Source organism: Argentina silus (assembly GCF_951799395.1).
Source record: "Argentina silus genome assembly, chromosome: 2".
In the NCBI taxonomy this organism is placed as follows: domain Eukaryota; kingdom Metazoa; phylum Chordata; class Actinopteri; order Argentiniformes; family Argentinidae; genus Argentina; species Argentina silus.
Window position 1 is genome coordinate 25,090,125 of NC_139656.1, and position 20,130 is coordinate 25,110,254.

Below are 20,130 nucleotides of genomic sequence, written 5' to 3' on the forward strand. Positions count from 1 at the left end.
TTCTTTTTTGTTGTTAGAAATTATAAATTAAAACTATGAAAGGAAAACGTATTACTTTTTGAAAGATTGTGGCTTTTTTATGTTTTCAGTATTGGGTTCTGGCCAAATCCCTGTTGAACAGCGAAATATGTTGGTATTTTGAGGGTTTTAAGCAGTTCAAATCTGTGAATAGCTCACATTCTTCTTTGACTGAGATTAAATATGATTGATGTGTGAGGACCAAAAACAGGTATTGTCTCATCTAAAACAATCGGGTTATCCATAGACTGACCAGTTTTAAACACATTCATTTCAACCTATGTAAATCTCTGTTGTTAAGCCTCGTTAGAATATCGACCCCAAAATTACAAAACGGAATCTTATTCATGGATCAAATCAACCCTGGTTAGGCAAATGTCTGGACATTGCTGAGAGCTACCGGTTTTGACATGCTGTACTGCATCAGGTTCCAAAGAGCAGATCAGATTTGTATAAGGATAAATGGGTAAACCAGTCAGGATTGGGTGAGGGGGATCTCTCCATTTGGATCGGACCATTGAACCGGGCCGTTCTGGACATAGCACATAGAACAGGAGAAAGGTTTTTCATTGGGCACACCTCCTACAGATTGCCGGTTTCTGCCCGCCCTTGGATGTCGTCGTGCAATCCAATTGGCCCTCTCCGCAGCAATCCAAGGTCAGAGGGGAATGGCCAGAAGTAACCCATCTGCGCATCACATCGCACCACTTTCCGCTGTCAAAGCGTCTGTTGTAGTCGCGCATAAGCACATCAATCATGATGTGATTTTTTGCCTTCCCCGCTTCGAAAGACATGTCAGAACTCATATTGAGTTAAATAGATCGTCACCAATATTTTTGGGATCCACGATTCAGGATTGCTTGTCGGTTTCTTTCACACGGTGAGTCGTTATAGATAAGCTCATTACATGAACACACACACAGCAGTGCTAGCAATCCACCTAGCTGACTTAGCTAGCTGGTAGCAGAGTAGTACTGTAGCTAGCTCGTAGCTACGATTCCTTTCTCTTGCCATAGCAGTGTGTGGATACGACATTTGTTTCCAAACATGATCTGCTACTAGCTATGTTATCCCTCTCCAAGCGTGTCGCTAGTAATGTTCAGTCATTTTCGCAATGTCTGGATTGCTGGGCGGGTTTTTCAGGTCCAGCAAGCAAGGTGTGTCTTGCTCATGTCTGTGACAAGGCTGCAGTTTCATCCCAAACTTTACCCGTGTGTGCTTATTTCATGTGATTTACAATGGAGTTGTAAGATAGATATTAAAAAAATATTGTTGTAGCCAACATAAAGCGACTTTGTACAGGGGGGATGGTGAGGCAATACACTCCTCAGAGGTCAGCACACCGGTCATTGTTTTGTAATGTCGTGCAGTACACATTGTGAAAACGTGTTCTTTATATGCAGGGTCAGTCTCATTTTGTGCAACTCAGTGATGCAACCTGACAAATACTGGCCCATGCCAGTTTGAACCCATGTCACACTGTCTGCAGCCCTCGCGCAGGCTTTATAACTGGGGCTCTAACTGTCCTCTCCCTCCAGTGTTTGCAGCCTGTCCGTGTCGTCCAGCCATGGCACAGCAGGACCCGCCTGCCAAGAACCCCGCGGCTGCGGCCGCGCTGCACTCCCACTTCATCGTCGGCTCTGTGTCGGAGGAGAACTCTGAGGATGAGATCCTGGGGAAGCCTGACCTGCAGCTGGAGGAGAAGGAGCGATCCCTGTCCCCCTCGTCCATCAGCAGCTCGGACAGCACCTTTGAGGTGGGCTTCGACCACATCGATGGGCCCCTGCAACACCTGAGGTCAGAACCCGGGCCTGTTTCATTTGCATGCCACCCGTACCACGAATTTCTGTCACAGCATCTGTTTTAGTGATCGCCAATGGGTATTTCAACTATACAGAATGATGACTAGTATTGCATTAGTCAGAGAAATAATGAATTAAAAGATACTCAAGTATGAAAAACATCAAAAGGGTCGATCTCCTCGTGACATTTTAGTTTTTGCTATAATAATCTGGCCCCAGGTGTATGGAACATGAAGTAACCTCCATTACAGAGAGGTCTTAATTTGACGAATGTTGTAGTGTATTCAGAAATGGCGGCCCCAGAACATTGTGTTGTGTTCAGTTGACTGAGTGCACTCCCCCTGGCTGGGTGGCCCCCGCTCTGCTGTGTGTGAAAAATGTGGCCTCACCAGCTTCACACTCTGCCACAGTGGAACTGTGTGTTCTGGGAGGACTACTGGAGCTGGCTTCTGTCCCGTTGCCAAAACCCTCAGAACTCCCTGAGCTCCCGAGCTCTGCTTTGTAGGCCTCCTTTCACAGGCACTGGGACGAGGGAATGGATAGGGTGAATGTAGATGTCTTGCTGGCTATAGGCTAGGGCTATACAAGACTAAGCTTCCATCTGCGTCAGTAGGCTAAGTCTTTCAGATGTTATGGAGCTGGCCAGAGTATAGCTACATTTGGTTAAAATGATGAGCTAGATAATGGTTAGGACATTTGCTTCACAAGATGCCAGTCTCTCTGTTTTTTTGCTGTTGCCTTTGCTTTGTCTTTGATATCTGTTGGTTCTGTGGTGCGATCGTAGCCTGTAGGCCCACTTTTGTCTCTTCACAAAGCTCCTTAACTGCAGATCTGTGCTGTTCATGAAATGAAGGTGTTGTTGTGCCTGGTACGAGTGCAAGGCAGGTCTCCCAGGTCTAGTATTGCTTCAGCCATGGGGTTGTAATTGTTTTTTGGAGAACCAATCAACATGATTAGGCCTATGCTTTGTACTGATGAAAATGTAAAATACTGTATGTGTCTCAGTTCAACTTGCCTATCTAGCACTGAACTCTTTCAGCACAATTAGGCCTACATTCCAAAGCCATTGTACAATTATGTACACAGCTATTCTATCGTTCATATTTAAATACAAGGTAATCATATAGTTAGGATCATATGGTTAAGCTCTCCGCCTGTTATGATATGGCTGTCTGGGAGAGAGGCATGTTTTTGTTTTTGATCCTTGTTTGACCCCTGTCATTTGGGTTATTAGTGTCACAGCTGCCCCGGCCTGTCTGGTTTAGTGTAACCATTGGGGACTGGAGGGAGTGTGATAGGAGGAATCGGGTTGGGTGGCGTGGAGGAGGAGGTTTGATGGTGTCAAAACTGGAAATACTGGACAGCGGGAGGCTGCCTCCCCTTCCCCCCCCCCCCCCCCCCCCCCTCTCTCACTCTCTCTCTCTCTCATAGGACAAGGGGGTGTTCTATAGCTGGAAGTACCATTCTCTTGGCCATCAATCAGAGGCCCCAGTATCGTGCCAGCACCCCCATCATGATGCAATATTGCAGTGTCAGGCCACTGGAGCCAGCCATACACAGGCCTAGGCTCTGCCACACCCTCCTGGATGAGTGTGATGACTGGGTCCCCCTCCCTCTGCCTCCTCCCTCTGGCTCCCTCAGAGGGTGGAGCTCCATTCCAGGGGGCCCAGTTTTCCCTCAAACAAAACTCTTGCCCAAGCCTGTAAACATTTCCGGAATGAAGCGAACCTCACCTTACCTACTTTTTTTTTTTACTGAGTGACAATTTCTCACACAATGAGAGGACATTTTCCCTTCTCCCCAGTGGCATTGATGTCTCTTGTCAGCAAAGCTGACGTTGTCGTTAATCAACAATCGTCATCCCTGTCTATATGGATGTGACCGTTGCCATCATGGCACTGATAAATTGGTGCTCTCTAGTGAGCGGTTGTAAAAAAGAAAAAAGAAAAAAAAGCGTGTCTGGGCTGCCACACCCAGGCCACCTCCGCTATCTAATCTCAGATGAGATACAGTAATCTGCTGCTCCCTAGCACCAGTAGCCGTCTAAACACCCCTGTGATCCCTTTATCCCTGGGCCCTTTTATCTGTCTGATGGTAGACATGAAGTGTTGTCAACACAGAGCTAGTGTCGACTAGATTTGCTTGGTTTGGTCTTTCACATAATTATTATTATTATTTTTTTAAGAGCAATGTATGATGATGCTGGGTCATCTGTTGATGATTGGGATGTTAATGATTCGGATCGGGTGAATTCTGATTCCTCATGCTGTATTAATGTTAGTTATTCACACAGACCAAGCATGTCAGGGCTCCACCTGGTCAAGCAAGGCCGAGACCGCCGACGTATCGACCTGCAGAGAGACTTTACCGTGGCCTCCCCGGCCGAGTTTGTCACCCGCTTTGGAGGCAATAAAGTCATCGAGAAGGTATGTCCAGGAGTTGTTTAACCCTGTGTGTTCTGGACATATGTAGTCCTAGTGGTGGTATGAATCGCTCATATCCTTTCTCCCCCCCTAACCCCCCCCCCTCCCCCGCCCAGGTCCTCATCGCCAACAACGGCATCGCAGCGGTCAAGTGCATGCGCTCCATCCGCCGCTGGGCCTACGAGATGTTCCGCAACGAGAGGGCCATCCGCTTCGTCGTTATGGTCACCCCGGAGGACCTCAAAGCTAACGCAGGTGAGTGGTTTTATTTTCTGACGGTGTGGCGTCAACAGGAGGGCAACAACAGAGTTCACTACTGAAGAGAGGCGACTCTGCTGTCTAATGACCCAGCAAAACCCATGACAACGCTCTCTAGCCGATGTGTTTAAACAAGCAGACCAGGCTTCCAGGCACCGGCTGCTCTCTGTTGGTTCAGGCCTGCACTGAACAGCCATTTAGCCTGCCCTAATTCAGAAGAAAAGACTCTGCTGGATGGTATAGAAACAGCATTGCTTTCTGAATATTCTTTCATGTGTAAAATAGTTTGTCTTTCGGGGAGTGAGACTCACATATGATCATAGCAAGCCCATAGCGACAAAGCTAGAGAAAAGTAGGTTCTACCACATACATGGTGCTGTATAGAGTGAATCAAATATGCAAACTGTTTCGAGACTCTGACTGAACTTTGCACGTTGTGACGTTGTCATCATCAGTTGTATGCTGTATATTTTTTTTATTTATTTTATGTGGTTTACTTTGCTGTGCTCAACCTGTCGGTGTCAAGGGGTGAATTGGCCACATTGTTTTTAATGGACTTAACTGTCTAAATAAAGGTCAAATAAAAACATGTGAATGATTTTCCTGTCACTGTCATCCTCAGAGTACATAAAGATGGCCGACCACTATGTGCCTGTGCCAGGAGGGACGAATAACAACAACTATGCCAATGTGGAGCTCATCTTGGACATTGCTAAACGCATACCTGTGCAGGTAGAGTACCTCAAGCCATTCATCTTCCATTTCAAGCATAGGCTTGTTAGGACAGTCATGACATGATCCTAGACCATGTTGTCTATTTGTATCTGTGTCTGACTGTGGGTGATTTTAATGCTCTCTCCAGGCTGTCTGGGCAGGATGGGGCCACGCGTCAGAGAACCCCAAACTCCCAGAGCTGCTGCATAAGAATGGCATTGCCTTCATGGGTAAGACTGGGTGTCCTTATGTTTTGAAATCTTTATTTCTTCATCTTTATTTCTTTTCTAGAGCTGCAGGCTTTGCAATGGTGCAAGCCTAGTTTGACACACCTTTGGGAATGGCATTCTTGATTAGAAACCTGAGACAGACAGACAGACAGACAGACAGCATTACTTCTTTCCCTTACTACCAATCCCCCACAGTTTCACTACGATGACAGAAACCGAGCCTGGTTGTACATCTCCCCACATTTGAATATGACAAGGAATTATCAGAGAGAAACTATTTATTCCCCGTATCAGTTTTTCATGATGAAAGACCACAGCTGTTATTATTTGATGGATTCTCAATGAGCAGCACAATGTAATACAATGTCATGTATGTTTGACATCTGATGTGTCTAGCCCACCCTGTCCTGTCTCTGTGTCCCCTCCCAGGTCCCCCTAGCCAGGCCATGTGGGCGTTAGGGGACAAGATTGCCTCGTCCATAGTGGCCCAGACCGCTGGCATCCCTACCCTGCCTTGGAGTGGACTAGGTCAGTCTATCTTCCAAGCTGTTTATTTATCTGTTAATTTATTTTCCTGAATAGTCAATACTGTCAATGTCCCTGACACTTGTGCCCGAAGAGACTGATTGTGTGTGTGTGTGTGTGTGTGTGTGTGTGTGTGTGTGTGTGTGTGTCTGTGTGTGTGTGTGTGTGTGTGTGTGTGTGTGTGTGTGTGTGTGTGTGTGTGTGTGTGTGTATCAGGGCTGACGGTGGAGTGGACAGAGAGTGACCAGAAGAAGAATATAATCAATGTCCCCCCTGATCTCTACGAGCAGGGCTGCATCCACGATGTGGAGGCAGGGCTGAAGGTACTCCTGGCAGCAGTAACAGATACGATTGAGACATGAATGAGAGTGGGTTCGGCTATGGGCTTCAGTCCGACCGTGAGGACGCTCAACAGCTGTGTTGTGTTGTGTCCTAGGCTGCCGAGCACGTGGGCTACCCAGTGATGGTGAAAGCCTCGGAGGGGGGCGGAGGAAAGGGCATCCGCAAGGTCAACTGCGCTGACGACTTCCCCAACCTCTACAGACAGGTGAGCACGGGGGACCTCCGTCTCCATAGCTACACTGTAATGTGAATGTCGCTACTTAAAGTGATTTATATGGAACTTTTGACCTGCGGGGGAGCTCTTGAGCTGGGTGGGTCCCCTAAATAGACAGAGATATTGTCAACAAATTACCTGATTTAGGCATAACAGGGGCATACCCCCCGACACCCATGACCCAAAAAAACTTATTTCGCTAAACTTTGTTAGCCTTAAACAAAGGACTGTGTGGTCTAATGAGAGACTGTACGAAATCAATTAACGTTATGAACCATACAGCCAACATTTTAAGCCAAAATTCGATGTGAAACTTCAGTATTCCACCAACATCAGCCTTTTTGATTGGCTGTAGAAGAATCCTGAATAAACCCAATCATGCCCGCTCTTCCCCAGGTCCAGACGGAGGTTCCGGGGTCGCCCATCTTCGTCATGCAGCTGGCCAAGCACGCACGCCACCTGGAGGTGCAGCTCCTGGCTGACCAGTACGGCAACGCCATCTCCCTGTTCGGCAGAGACTGCTCCGTCCAGCGCAGACACCAGAAGATCATCGAGGAGGCGCCCGCCACCATTGCCACATCGGACGTGTTTGAGGACATGGAGAGGGTATGGCGTATCCCCAGTACCTGGCTCCTTATATAGTACAATAAAGAGGGGCTCTGGTGTAGCGGAGGTGATTTGTAAATGAGGTAGCCCTGCCTGAGACATAGCCTCTTGGACCTCATGGTAGACGCTTGGGTCTTCCACGTAACAGGAGACCCAGTTTGGAAACCCAGCTCGTCACACTGGCACGTGACAAGCCCTGCCAAGATGAATTTTGACATTCGAGACGATTCCTTTTTTTTGTCCTAGGTTATTACGTCTTCTACGAGCGGACTCGTTGACCTGTGACTGGAGTGGCCAATAGTGAGTGTCTGTGTGTTTGCTCTACAGTGTGCGGTGAAGCTGGCTAAGATGGTGGGCTACGTGAGCGCTGGAACAGTGGAGTACCTCTACAGTCAAGACGGCAGCTTCTACTTCCTGGAGCTCAACCCTCGTCTGCAGGTGGAACACCCCTGCACGGAGATGGTGGCCGATGTCAACCTGCCTGCTGCACAGCTGCAGGTCAGTGGCCATTTTGTGTGTGTGTGTGTGTGTTACAACCCAGCTCGCTAGGGGAAAGGGAAGCAACATAAAACCAGATGGATTTGGTAAATTAAAGTTTATTTTATTAACAAGGAACTTAGAAGGTCTTTTTTGAAAAGGTAACAACGGAAACACACAACAGGTACCACTACAAAGGAAAAAGGGCCGGCAAGGGCTGTTCAAATCAAACAAACAATTAGAACCCAAAAGAGAGCTCCTAAAAGGCGAGCAAAACTAAACTTTCATTATTTGTGTGTGTGAGTCAGTGAGTGTGACACTGATCTGTGACTTTGATGTAGTCCTGTGGGGGGGGGGGCTCACACAGTCCTGTGAGGTCTGGGTTCTGGGCCTGGCCGTCTGGGAACAGGTATCTAGACGGATGGCAAAACAACCCAACAACGCATTCATCTAGTAACCTGATACTCTACAAGGAAGGGCAATAGAGGAGGGTCAATAACTGACACTACAAAAACCCTAGGAAGGCATTGCAAAAACATTACTAACCAATAACGTTACAAAAAAAACACTCGGATTAAGACTTTGTGAATTTTTAGCTCATGACCAGAGATCACACAGCGGTCATGAATGAAAGGGGATTAGGTCACAGATATCATCGTTTGAGGCCCTACTTCTACGTGGCGAAGGCACAAAAGCCAGAGCGCTTCACTGCACTGGACGTTTAACATTAGCCTAGGCCCCTGTCTCCATGGCAACTGGCTGGGTTTGAAGGAGCCGATGTGCAGCAACACACAAAGCCTCCCCCCTCCCCCCCCCCGCTCCCCCTTCATCGTCCTCTTCACCCCTTTGCTGTCCCAGACACCTCTAGCAGCAGCAGTAGGAGACGTAGGTCACGTGTCCACCCTGCAGTATGTAGGTCAGTGGCGCTCAAGCTGAAGGAGAGTACCACTGAGGAGGTCAGGCTGGCACGCAGGCTTCTGTGGGGGAGGGAACAACTCTGTCCACCACACGGGAACACACACACACAAACACACACACACACACTCACACACTATCTAATCTCTGCGGGAGGGACAGAGAACAGTAGCATACAAGGAGGCTGTGTCTCCTGTCAGGGGGATACAACAATGATCACCGCCAGGCCAGGACGCGGAGGAGCAAGTGTGATAAGAGTGTTCCAAACAAATGAGATAAACGGTGCAAGAGAAATGGTTCTGTTTCATTCCAGACATATAAACCCCCCTGTAAAATAAAGTCCCTGTCCATACGCCACATAAAACCCTACTGAGTTTTACTGCTCTTAACTGCGTTAAGGTACAAGGAGGAGTACCATTTGAAAAGATACTATGTCAACCGTTCCGGACTCTTGACTGTTCTTATTTCCCCAACTTCCCTTCAGATTGCCATGGGGATCCCCCTCCACAGGATCAAAGACATCAGGATGATGTACGGGGTCCAGCCCTGGGGCGACTGTCTCATTGACTTTGAGGGTCTGTCCACGGCCCCCTCTCCACGGGGACACGTCATCGCTGCCCGCATCACCAGTGAGAACCCTGACGAGGTAGGCCCTCCTGTTGTTGGTTATACCATGGTATACTGAGTGGCTGAGTGGTCCTCTGTGGCTCAGTTGGTAGAGTATGGTGCTAATGTGGGTTCGATTCCCGCTGGGACCATATATACTGAAAAAAGTATGCACTCACTGCAATGTAAGTCGCTTTGGATGAAAGCATCAGCTCAATGGCATATATTGTCAGACTGTGTGGAGACTAGTGTGTTGTCCCTGTGACTAGGGAAGCACAAATACGGTCCTGTGTGGCTCAGTTGGTAGAGCTAGCAACGCTTAGGTTGTGGGTTCGATTCCCGCTGCGACCAAATATACAGTACTAAAATGGAATGCTCTCACTGTACTGTAAGTTGCTTCGGGTAAAAGCTTCTGCTAAAATGGCATTATTATTATAATATACTGTATATTTACAATACAAATATATTTGACAGGTTAGAAGGGTGGTAAATGCTGGAGTCCTGGCTCAGCTGAGGTTTGTGTTTTCTCGCAGGGCTTCAAGCCGAGCTCAGGCACGGTCCAGGAGCTGAACTTCCGCAGCAACAAGAACGTGTGGGGCTACTTCAGCGTGGCGGCGGCCGGAGGCCTGCATGAGTTCGCCGACTCCCAGTTCGGCCACTGCTTCTCCTGGGGAGAGAACCGCGAGGAGGCCATCTCGTAAGTACACCCAGCCCAACATATCACGATATCACTCTCGATATCACTCTCTTAACTCTGTATGGAGTTGAGTTTCTGTGGCATGATTGCTACCAAGTGGTCTTTATCACACGCGTTCTTCTTCTTCTTCTTGTTATTGTTAGTAGCATAAACAATTTAAAAACATTGAAATAAAACAACCGAAATAATGAAAACAGTTAACTGATTTTGCTAGCTACAGTACGTGACTTGGCTAATGTAGCTACAGTAGCTAGCGCTATCTGGGATAGGTGCGTATGAAGGCCAATAGTCATGTAAGGACTATGAACCCCATGGTGATATATAGAGGTTTGGGTTTGCTGTCAGTATATTGTGTGTGTGTGTGTGTGTGTGTGTAGGAACATGGTGGTGGCCCTGAAGGAGCTGTCTATCAGAGGAGACTTCAGGACCACAGTAGAATACCTCATCAAGCTGCTAGAGACGGAGAGCTTCCAGCACAACACCATCGACACTGGTTGGCTGGACAGGCTTATCTCGGAGAAGATGCAGGTAAATGCTGTAAACAGCAGCTGTTGCTCCTATAGAAGATTGATTTCTCCTGTGGGCATGTCCTATATAGAACCGGTCATTCTGAAGGCTCTGAATAGAAGCATACTAGACCTCTATTCATTGAAATTCCACAATGAATATGTATATATATGTATACCAATACCACCAAATAAAAGCTGAGAATGTTTACTTTAACCTTTGATAGTAATTGTTTGATTTCAAATCCAAATCTTTGGAGTGTAGAGCCAAAAGAAGAAAAAATGCTTCACTGTCCCGTTACTTATGCAGGGCACTGTATCTATGTGTGTGTGTGGGCAGGCAGAGCGACCAGACACTATGCTGGGCATCGTGAGCGGAGCTCTCCACGTGGCTGACGTCAACCTCCGGAACAGTGTGTCCAACTTCCTGCACTCTCTAGAAAGGTAAACAAACATACACTCTTGTAGAATTGCAGCTCTAGAATAATATCTCTCTGCAGGCTGAGCACTGCTCTGGGTTTGTGGAAGAATGTTTGGATGATGGAGTCTCTCTCTCTCTCTGCCTCTCTCTCTCTCTCTCTCTCTCTGCCTCTCTCTCTCTGTCTCTCTCTCTCTCTCTCTCTCTCTCTCTCTGCCTCTCTCTTTGCCTCTCTCTATCTCTGCCTCTGTCTCTCTGTCTCTGTCTCTCTCTCTCTCTCTCTCTCTCTGTCTCTCTCTCTCTCAGGGGCCAGGTGTTGCCGGCCCACACCCTCCTCAACACCGTGGAGGCGGAGCTGATCTACGAGGGCACCAAGTACGTGTTGAAGGTGACGCGACAGTCGCCCAACTCCTACGTGGTCATCATGAACAGAACCTTGGCCGAGGTGGACGTCCACCGCCTCAGTGACGGGGGTCTGCTGCTCTCCTACGACGGCAGCAGCTACACCACATACATGAAGGAGGAGGTGGACAGGTAATACTAGTCATAATCATGCTTTTTATTGGTATTTTTCAATACCGTCTTAAAAGGACACTTTACAGATTTCTTTTGTTTTTACCTCAATTGTTCTTATGGAAGTGTGGTCATGTGAAAACGGCTTCCAAATGCGTTCTGTAGATCAAAAACTGTTCGTTTTAGGATTTTACCCTGAATTATGTATTTGGGGGCAATCGCATGTTTTTGAAAACTACAAGGGGCTTTAGGGAGGAGTGAGGTTATCGTTTCCATATTAGCTACTGCCTGGTTTGTTTACATCTGTAAGCACCGCACTAGCACATACATCCGTGTGTTTACTAACGTGCTTCTTAGCTTACCTCCGTGATTGGCTGGGAGGCGCATAGCACTATGGGTGGTGTAGGAGTCTATCATTCGGACATATTACTTCCTGGTCCGATAAAAGAATATTTTCTCTGAGAGACATACACTATAGAGACAGTGATAAGGATTTCTTTCCACTGGAAGGTTTTTCCCTACCTTGCTTTGGTGTTAGTTCGTTTTATTTACATTGTATTTGTTGTTTATATTGTTTTATTGTTTGTATTGTTCATGTTGTAAAGCTTTAAAGTTTTGTAAAGTTTTTTGACTAATTGTGTTTTGCCAGGTACCGCGTCACTATTGGTAACAAGACGTGTGTGTTTGAGAAGGAGAACGACCCTTCGCTGCTGCGCTCGCCCTCGGCAGGGAAACTCATCCAGTACACTGTGGAGGATGGGGGACATGTGTTTTCTGGCCAGTGTTATGCCGAGATAGAGGTGTGTGTGATGTGTACTCTACTGACTGTAATGTAGTAGAGTGTGTGTGTGTGTGTGTGTGTGTATGGATGTATTTAAGACTCGCTACGTTGTGTAGTAGAGACAATATCTGTAAACCGTGTGTGTGACTGTTTCAGGTAATGAAGATGGTGATGACTCTGACTGCTGTAGAGTCTGGCTGTATCCACTATGTGAAGAGGGCTGGTGCAGTGCTGGAGCCTGGATGTGTCATCGCTAAGCTACAGCTGGATGACCCCAGCAGAGTACAACAGGTGTGTGTGTGTGTAGTTGTGCTTGTGTGCGTGGTCATCCAATGCAGGAGATTTCACCAATATGTGTCTAAATGTCATTAGTGGTATTGTGTTACTTTTGAATGTGGGGTATTCCGTGTACTGTGTGTGACTATGGGAGTGTGCTGTAACAATATCTCTCGGTCCCTCAGGCGGAGCTGCATACAGGGGCCCTGCCCGTCATCCAGGCAGTGGCGTTGAGAGGAGAGAAGCTGCACAGGGTCTTCCACAGCACCCTGGACCACCTGGTCCACATCATGAGTGGCTTCTGCCTTCCAGAACCATTCTTCAGCTGCAAGGTCAGAGAGAAACACATCAAACACTTCAAGGGATAGCTCAGCCTATTTTCTTGTCCAGGTGAAATATCATCCTACCCTGAATTGTCGTCATAGGCTTCTCCGGTTTCCGTTCTTCACTTTGCTACCGCAGCGCAGGCTAACAGTTAGCAGCGCCCTCTCCAATAGACAGGATTCTGAAGGTACGTAGTTTAGCATTGTTGAAATGACATGCCAAAGTCTCCTCAGAGAAACTTCAAACACAGTTTAGTAGCAGCTATAAAGCTAGGGCTGCACAATATATTGTATGACTATCGATATCGCAATATTAACGCAATATTAACAATATCCACATCACAAGAGGTTGCATTGTTGGCCATTCTTTGACACTAAACGTAATAAAACAGAAACTCATGGACACAGTACATTATGTAACAAAAACAGCATAGTCAGTGATAATCTTAAATGTTATTTATTTAGAATTCGTACATTACCTTTATAACACTTTACATTTTTAAACATATACTTGTATTTATACCTATCGCACACCTATCAAAAACAAGACTTATCATAAACAAATATTTGTGACTATGTTTCTAAAAGAGCCACCACAACGTCAATAATACTGCAATTATGATATAACAAATATAATTAATTCTTAAGATAAACAGGAAGCTTTAAGTCCCCATGTCCTCATTTAGTTCCGAGACCAAGCTTGAGGTTCTCATTTCCTGGCTCTCTTGTGGTCTGGGTGGAACTCTGGTCTGTCTCCACTCTCCCTGCCTCTCTTGTCTTGGTTGGGCTGAGCACTGCTGGGGCCAGGCTGAGGGCTGGGGCTCCGGCTCTGTCCTCCATCCCCCTCCTTTCTGGAGGAATCTTCAACAGAAGAGGAGGGGAGTGAGGCCTCTGCAAGAGGGGGGGCATCCATCACCAGGCGTCCGGGGCTCTCCACTCTAGGTGCACTGCTAGGAGTCAAGCCCAAATCTGTGAATAAAGATAGAATCATCTAAGATGGGAGAAACTTACTCAAACTAAGTGACAAACATTTACTGATCATCAAAGATTAGCAGATAGACAGGGGTTGACCGCTCACCTGAGGGGTGGTCGGTGTCAGAGTCACTTTGGGGTTCTTCCTCACTAGCAGTGGTAGAGTGGAGGTCAGAGAGGGCAAGGCTGGACTGGACGGGGGTAAACCTAGAGGAGTGGGCACCAGTAAGGGGATTCAAGGCCCTGTGCTCTGGAGACTCCCAGAGACTGCCCAGGTGCTCTGAGCTCTCCTCCCCCATGTCCTCAGCTAAGGATCAAGAGGGACAACCATGATCAATTCACATGAACAATTTACTAGAAATGACAGCAACATTAGAAATTCCTAAGTTTTTAAATACTAGACAAAAAGACTCCTTACCTGAGGAGTAGCCAGAGTCCATGTCACTCTGGAACAGCTCCTCATCACTGGTAATGGGTGAGCAGAGCGCTGAGGCATTATTCCCAGCCTGGCAGGAATGGATGGGGGTGGCTAGAGCTGGAGCTGGAGCTGGAGCTGGAGCTGGAGCTGGACTACAGCAGCGGGGACTACCAGGAGGACTGTTTACAGGGGACTCCCAGGGACTGAACAGAGGCCCAGGGCTCCGCAATCTAGATCTGTCTCCGTCTGTGGATGAAACAAGACAGGGAGTTAGATACTTACCTGAGGAGTGGTCGATGTCAGAGCCACTTTCCAGCTCCTCTGAATTAACAGAAGAGAAGCGATCTGAGAGAGCAAGTTGAGAGAGCCGGGATTGAAGAAGGGTGATCTCCAAATGATCTCGTTGGCTCCTTACAGGGCTCCCTACTCTTGGTCCAGCAGGAGAGAAGCCCCAATCTGGACCAAACAGGACAGGCATGCAGATGCTCAACATGTATGAATAACTTGCTGAAACAAACAAGACCAAATAACAAATATTAGTAGATATGGGAGAAAATAAAGTTTAGCCCTTACCTGAAAAGTCGTCAGAGTCCTCGTCACTGGTAATAGGGGAGTAGAGACCTGAAAGAGCAGTCTGAGACCTGTAGAACTGGAAGGCTTTGGAATTCATAGTATCATGCGATTGCATTTCATCAGAAAGGTTTTCGTTATGAATGTAGCTTTGTCTGTTTTTGGTGAAAAGAACACAGTTGTTTGGTTCTGTTTCCTTGGAAATACAGAAAAAGAATAATCGATTTAGATTATGACATCATTGCTGTGTGTTTTCAAAAACTTAAAAGATGCAGCTTGTGTTCTGAAATATTGTTTTAGCAACCACTTGTTCCAACATCGTGATGACCATGCAAGGTGAAGAATGTATGATGTCATCATTAAGATTTTTTAGTAGTAGGAAGTAGTAGCGGAATTTCAATCCCCTCTGCTATACGGGTTATTTTTTTGATGACGTCTGTTGAAGTGTATCCTATTAAAAATATATATTTATTATTATTTTATTTTATTTATTAGTATTAGTTGTCTATACTCCTCTCTGTTAAAACAAACAAACATTATGTCAGCAGGCCTTACGTTGAAAGTATATTCGTTTGAATGTCAAATGCGTGTGTGGAGTACGGCACTATCGATGTTGCAATATGAACACGTGCAATATCCATATTGCAAGAGGCTTGTGACACTCAATAATAAAAATTTTAAAAAAAAGTTACACTGTACAGCACTTCAACTTAGACATTCTGAACTTATAGAAAATATGTGGCACTCGGAGCAATATAGACATGGATTTTTATGAATGAATAAGCTTGTTTATTGGCGTTTGCTTTTACCTGAGTGTGCCTACTGAAGTGGCTGAATTTAGCAAAGTGACGTTAGCTCTTTGGACTGCAGTCAACTAGCACAGTTGCTAACTAAAGGATAAGGACAACTAAAGGATAATTAAAGGCGTAGTTAATTAACCCTATCAGCGTGGACCGCACGACGCAGGGCAGCGTTTACTCTGAATAGAGCGAAATTGACCACTTTGATAAAGTTCGTCGTGGGGAGGGGGGGCGCTGGCATAAACCATTATTGGAAATGACAGTGGTTGGAAACCAGAATGTGGAGGGAGCATTATTTATTTATTTATTTTTAATGTTTTTGTACATTAAATATAACTTGAGTATAACAAAAATAATTCAGTGGATGATCAAACTGTCACCAGTTAGATTGAACAGCAATTATATCAATATTCACTGATATCAATATGAAGTGCACTGAACAATGTAAAATTCGGCATTTGGTATAGTAACTGTGCGCATAAAATAAATAAATGTTGCTCCATTTAGCAATGGAGAGCATTTCAGCGTTAAGAGCATCTTTTTTGCCATTGTTTTCTTATGAAAACTGCTAAGAGAGAGAGAGTTCCTTTTTAGCACAGTTTTCATAAGAAAACAATGTTTTTATATATATAAAAGGTAAGACATATGTATATATATATGTATGTGTATATATATATATATATATATATATATATATATATATATATATATATATATATATATATATATATATATATCGGCAATCTGTGAATTTTGCCTCCCATAAATCAGCATCGGTATCGGATTTAAAAATCCAGTATCGGTCAGGCTCTAGAAATAGTGTTCACCCAAGTGTTTGGTATATATCGCTACTTACATTGCTGTCGCAATATCTAGCAAAAGTATCCTAACATGATATCTTGTTCATATCCCGCAGGCCTAGCAGCTATATTCTAGATGAACCTGAACATGCTTTTATTGTAATCGGAAAGGACACAGTCTTGTAATAATATGCAATGACTGGTTGTCACATATACTTCCTGGATTCCATTAGGATATGCCAGCAACTTTTTGTTCACAGCTAGCTACTTGCCGTCGGAATCCTGTCTATTGTAGAGGGCTCTGCTAACTGTTGGCCTTTGCTGTGGTAGCAAAGTGGAGAATGGAGAACTGGATAAGCTTTCACTACTAGTCTATGAGGACAACTCAGGGTAAAATTATATTTCATCAAAACATGAAAATAGGCTGAACCATCTCTTTTTAAAGGGATAATCCACTCCGGGGGTGAATTCATGTGGTGTTCAGTAAGTGAGAAAAATGCTGACTGTGTGTGTGTGTGTGTGTGTGTGTGTGTGTGTGTGTGTTTCCATAGCTGAAGGAGTGGGTGGAGAGGCTGATGAAGACCTTGCGGGACCCCTCTCTGCCCCTACTTGAGCTGCAGGACATCATGACCAGTGTCTCTGGTCGTATCCCCCCAGCCGTGGAGAAGTCCATCAAGAAGGAGATGGCTCAGTATGCCAGCAACATCACCTCTGTGCTCTGCCAGTTCCCTAGCCAGCAGGTATGTTGCCACACACACACACACACACACACACACACACACACACACACACACACACACACACACACACAGACAGACATGTGTCTGTGTCTCTCTCAAAACCCAGACACTGTATTTATTATTTAGGCTGCAGATATTTTATTATTTATAGTTAAGTGTCGCGTATAACTGGTTTCCCTCTGGTGTTTTCCAGATTGCTAACATCCTGGACAGCCATGCTGCCACGCTGAACAGGAAGTCGGAGAGAGAGGTCTTCTTCATGAACACTCAGAGTATCGTGCAGCTGGTGCAGAAGTGAGTCAGAGATCTTTGATACCACTCTTCATTCCATTCCATGGAATGAGCCCGTTCTCCGATTCCTGCCTCCACTGGTGTGTCTGGAATGTGGATGTGTGTTGTGTTGAGCATCTGGCTTTATATCGCAGTGGCCCCATCTCCTGGCTGCTTGTTTTATACTATATATTCATAAACGGTGTATTTCTGTCCAGGTACCGCAGTGGGATCCGTGGGCACATGAAGGCTGTGGTGATGGACCTGCTCAGACAGTACCTCAAAGTAGAGGTTCAATTCCAGAATGGTGAGCAACAGTCAACTGCACCAACTTTGAGTTGTTTTAGGAAAAAAAGTTTGGATGGGTTTGTTGATGTAAGGGGTAAAAAAGGAAGAATAAATGTTATCTTTAATTCAAACCAAAAGCTTAGATTGTCCACATGAGGGCACTGTTACACAAACAAGCATCTGACTTTCCTTTGCTCAGTAGTTTTGTTCTCCACTGAAGAGTGTGTGTGTGTCTGTGCGTGTGTGTCTGCGCGTGTGTGTTTCCAGGACATTACGACAAGTGTGTGTTCACACTGCGTGAAGAGAACAAGGGCGACATGGCCAACGTGCTGAACTACATCTTCTCCCACGCCCAGGCCACGAAGAAGAACCTGCTGGTCACCATGCTCATCGTAAGTGTCTGTCGTGATGATGATGATGATGATGATAATAAAATATATTTCAAATAACATATATACATTCAAGTGAAGTGTTGTGTGAGAGCCAGACTGAAGTGTTTGTCTCCCCCCCCACCCCCCGTGCAGGACCAGTTGTGTGGCCGTGACCCCACGCTGACAGATGAGCTGATGGCCATCCTGACAGAGCTCACCCAGCTCAGCAAGACCACCAATGCCAAGGTGGCACTGCGCGCACGCCAGGTCAGCCCACGCCAATTCCTCTGCCAACATTTTCCTGTCGCCAATCTGGTGCCTCTTCTAGGAACATGCATGAGTTATCTTCTCCCCCCCCCTCACCCCCCCTGCTGTCCTCAGGTGCTGATCGCCTCCCACCTCCCTTCCTATGAGCTCCGCCACAACCAGGTGGAGTCCATCTTCCTCTCTGCCATCGACATGTACGGACACCAGTTCTGTATCGAGAACCTGCAGGTAGGAGCCAGCGCTTTCTAGTCATTCTGTTTTCTCTCTTTCTCAAACGAGAAACATTGCCAGCGTCTGCAGTGGCACTCCAGTCGGGGGGGAGGAATCATCCGAAGAAGTCATAATCTGATGACTGTGGAATGAGGTGGTTCTGAGTCAGACGTAGAATAGTATTTTGACTTACCCTTTCATGTCCCCCCCTCGTCCCCCCCCCCTCTCTCTCTCTGTCTGTAGAAACTGATCCTGTCGGAGACCTCCATCTTTGATGTGCTGCCCAACTTCTTTTACCACAGTAACCAGGTGGTCAGGATGGCTGCCCTGGAGGTGAGAGAGGAAGCAGACAGAACATTCCACAATAATGTCCCTTTTACCTGCTGGGTGTAGAGGCCCAGGGAGGGAAGCCATTCCTAGCCCCACTGAACGTCGAGACATTTCTCAGTGAAAAGAGAAAAACCTGCCACACTCGCCTAGAAATGCTTCAAATAACCACAGTGTTTCTAGCGAGTGTGGCTTTGGCTTGTTTCCTATGTTCTTGCTTGTGACCCCTGCACCCGATGAACAGGTTTGAGACATCTTTGAGTGAGTTCAGAACGCCATAACCCCTTTCTATTCTTTGCAGTGAAAAGAAAGGCAGGGTAACACACCTCCACTCTGCCTTACCTCTAACCCTGCCCCCCCCCCCCCTCCCTCCCTCCCCCAGGTGTACGTGCGTAGAGCCTACATCGCCTATGAGCTCAACAGTGTCCAGCACAGACAGCTGAAGGACAACACCTGCATTGTAGAGTTCCAGTTCATGCTGCCCACCTCCCACCCCAACAGGTATACACACACACACATACACACACACACACACACACACATACATACATACACACATACTCTAACACACACACATACTGTCATACACACACACACACACACACACACACTCTCACACACACACACACACACACACACACACTCACTCACACTTATTCTCCAGCACATACTGTCATACACACACACATACACACACACTCTCTCACACACCCTCTACTGCCCTGCCCTCTCTCCTGTGTGGCACCATGGAGGAGATGGTGTGGTGTGTATTATGCCCTCAATGATGACTCCATGACCCCATGGCAGACTAGAGGCAGAGCTGCTGCTGAGCTCAGAATGGTTGATTGTTGTAGGACTGGCGTTGGTAGAACTGCTCTTAAGTCAGTAGCTCTGGAGGGATACTCACTCCTGGTCCTGGAGAGCCGTAGTGGGTCCAGGTTTTTGTTCCAGCCTAGTGCTGATTGAACTAACACCTGATTGAACTAATCAACTGATCTTTTAAAACCTTGATCAGCTGACTCAGGTGTGTCAGTGCTGAGCTGGGACAAAAAGCCCTCTCCAGGACCGGGAGTGAGGATCTACAGGGTCTTGTTCTCTTCCACGGTGCCACAGTACTCTCTCTTAACCCCCCCAACCCCCCCCCCCCCCTCTCCCCAACCCCCCTCCCCCCAGCCCCACCCCATCACACTGTGTCCTCTTCCTGACAATGCTCCTCATGTGCAATTAGCAGGTATTCTGTGAGAGAGCACACAAATACTTTCCACCTGGTTCGCTGCTACTGTACAAGTGTGTGTGAGTGGGGTAACTAAGTTTCACGTCCCCCACAAAAGGGTCCCACTTTTGTCCTTTTCCTTCCAGTCTGTCCAATGGATGTCCAACCGTTTTTTAAACTTTTTTTTTGTTGGAAAAGCTCCTATAGCTCATATCCCAGATTTGGAATTCAGAAACACAC

General features: G+C 46.5%; 1 protein-coding gene across 3 annotated transcripts in view; it reads left to right on the top strand.

Moving 5' to 3' along the window:
- Positions 1 to 745: 745 nt before the first annotated feature.
- acaca (acetyl-CoA carboxylase alpha) overlaps positions 746 to 20,130 on the top strand; it is a 49,848-nt gene continuing 30,463 nt past the window's right edge. For 2 of the 3 annotated variants that reach the window (XM_083697551.1, XM_083697553.1), the window contains exons 1-27: positions 746 to 898; positions 1,557 to 1,815; positions 4,102 to 4,246; positions 4,360 to 4,498; positions 5,124 to 5,233; positions 5,364 to 5,445; positions 5,875 to 5,973; positions 6,187 to 6,293; positions 6,407 to 6,517; positions 6,923 to 7,132; positions 7,460 to 7,630; positions 9,009 to 9,170; positions 9,664 to 9,827; positions 10,205 to 10,355; positions 10,674 to 10,777; positions 11,058 to 11,285; positions 11,914 to 12,064; positions 12,202 to 12,336; positions 12,507 to 12,653; positions 16,756 to 16,944; positions 17,138 to 17,238; positions 17,433 to 17,521; positions 17,770 to 17,894; positions 18,027 to 18,140; positions 18,255 to 18,368; positions 18,594 to 18,683; positions 19,060 to 19,178. In XM_083697551.1, the coding sequence (XP_083553677.1) occupies positions 1,586 to 1,815; positions 4,102 to 4,246; positions 4,360 to 4,498; positions 5,124 to 5,233; positions 5,364 to 5,445; positions 5,875 to 5,973; positions 6,187 to 6,293; positions 6,407 to 6,517; positions 6,923 to 7,132; positions 7,460 to 7,630; positions 9,009 to 9,170; positions 9,664 to 9,827; positions 10,205 to 10,355; positions 10,674 to 10,777; positions 11,058 to 11,285; positions 11,914 to 12,064; positions 12,202 to 12,336; positions 12,507 to 12,653; positions 16,756 to 16,944; positions 17,138 to 17,238; positions 17,433 to 17,521; positions 17,770 to 17,894; positions 18,027 to 18,140; positions 18,255 to 18,368; positions 18,594 to 18,683; positions 19,060 to 19,178 (3,587 nt within the window). In that variant the 5' untranslated portion in view covers positions 746 to 898; positions 1,557 to 1,585. The remainder of the gene's footprint in view (positions 899 to 1,556; positions 1,816 to 4,101; positions 4,247 to 4,359; positions 4,499 to 5,123; positions 5,234 to 5,363; positions 5,446 to 5,874; positions 5,974 to 6,186; positions 6,294 to 6,406; positions 6,518 to 6,922; positions 7,133 to 7,459; positions 7,631 to 9,008; positions 9,171 to 9,663; positions 9,828 to 10,204; positions 10,356 to 10,673; positions 10,778 to 11,057; positions 11,286 to 11,913; positions 12,065 to 12,201; positions 12,337 to 12,506; positions 12,654 to 16,755; positions 16,945 to 17,137; positions 17,239 to 17,432; positions 17,522 to 17,769; positions 17,895 to 18,026; positions 18,141 to 18,254; positions 18,369 to 18,593; positions 18,684 to 19,059; positions 19,179 to 20,130) is intronic. The other variant, XM_083697552.1, reaches the window with a different exon arrangement.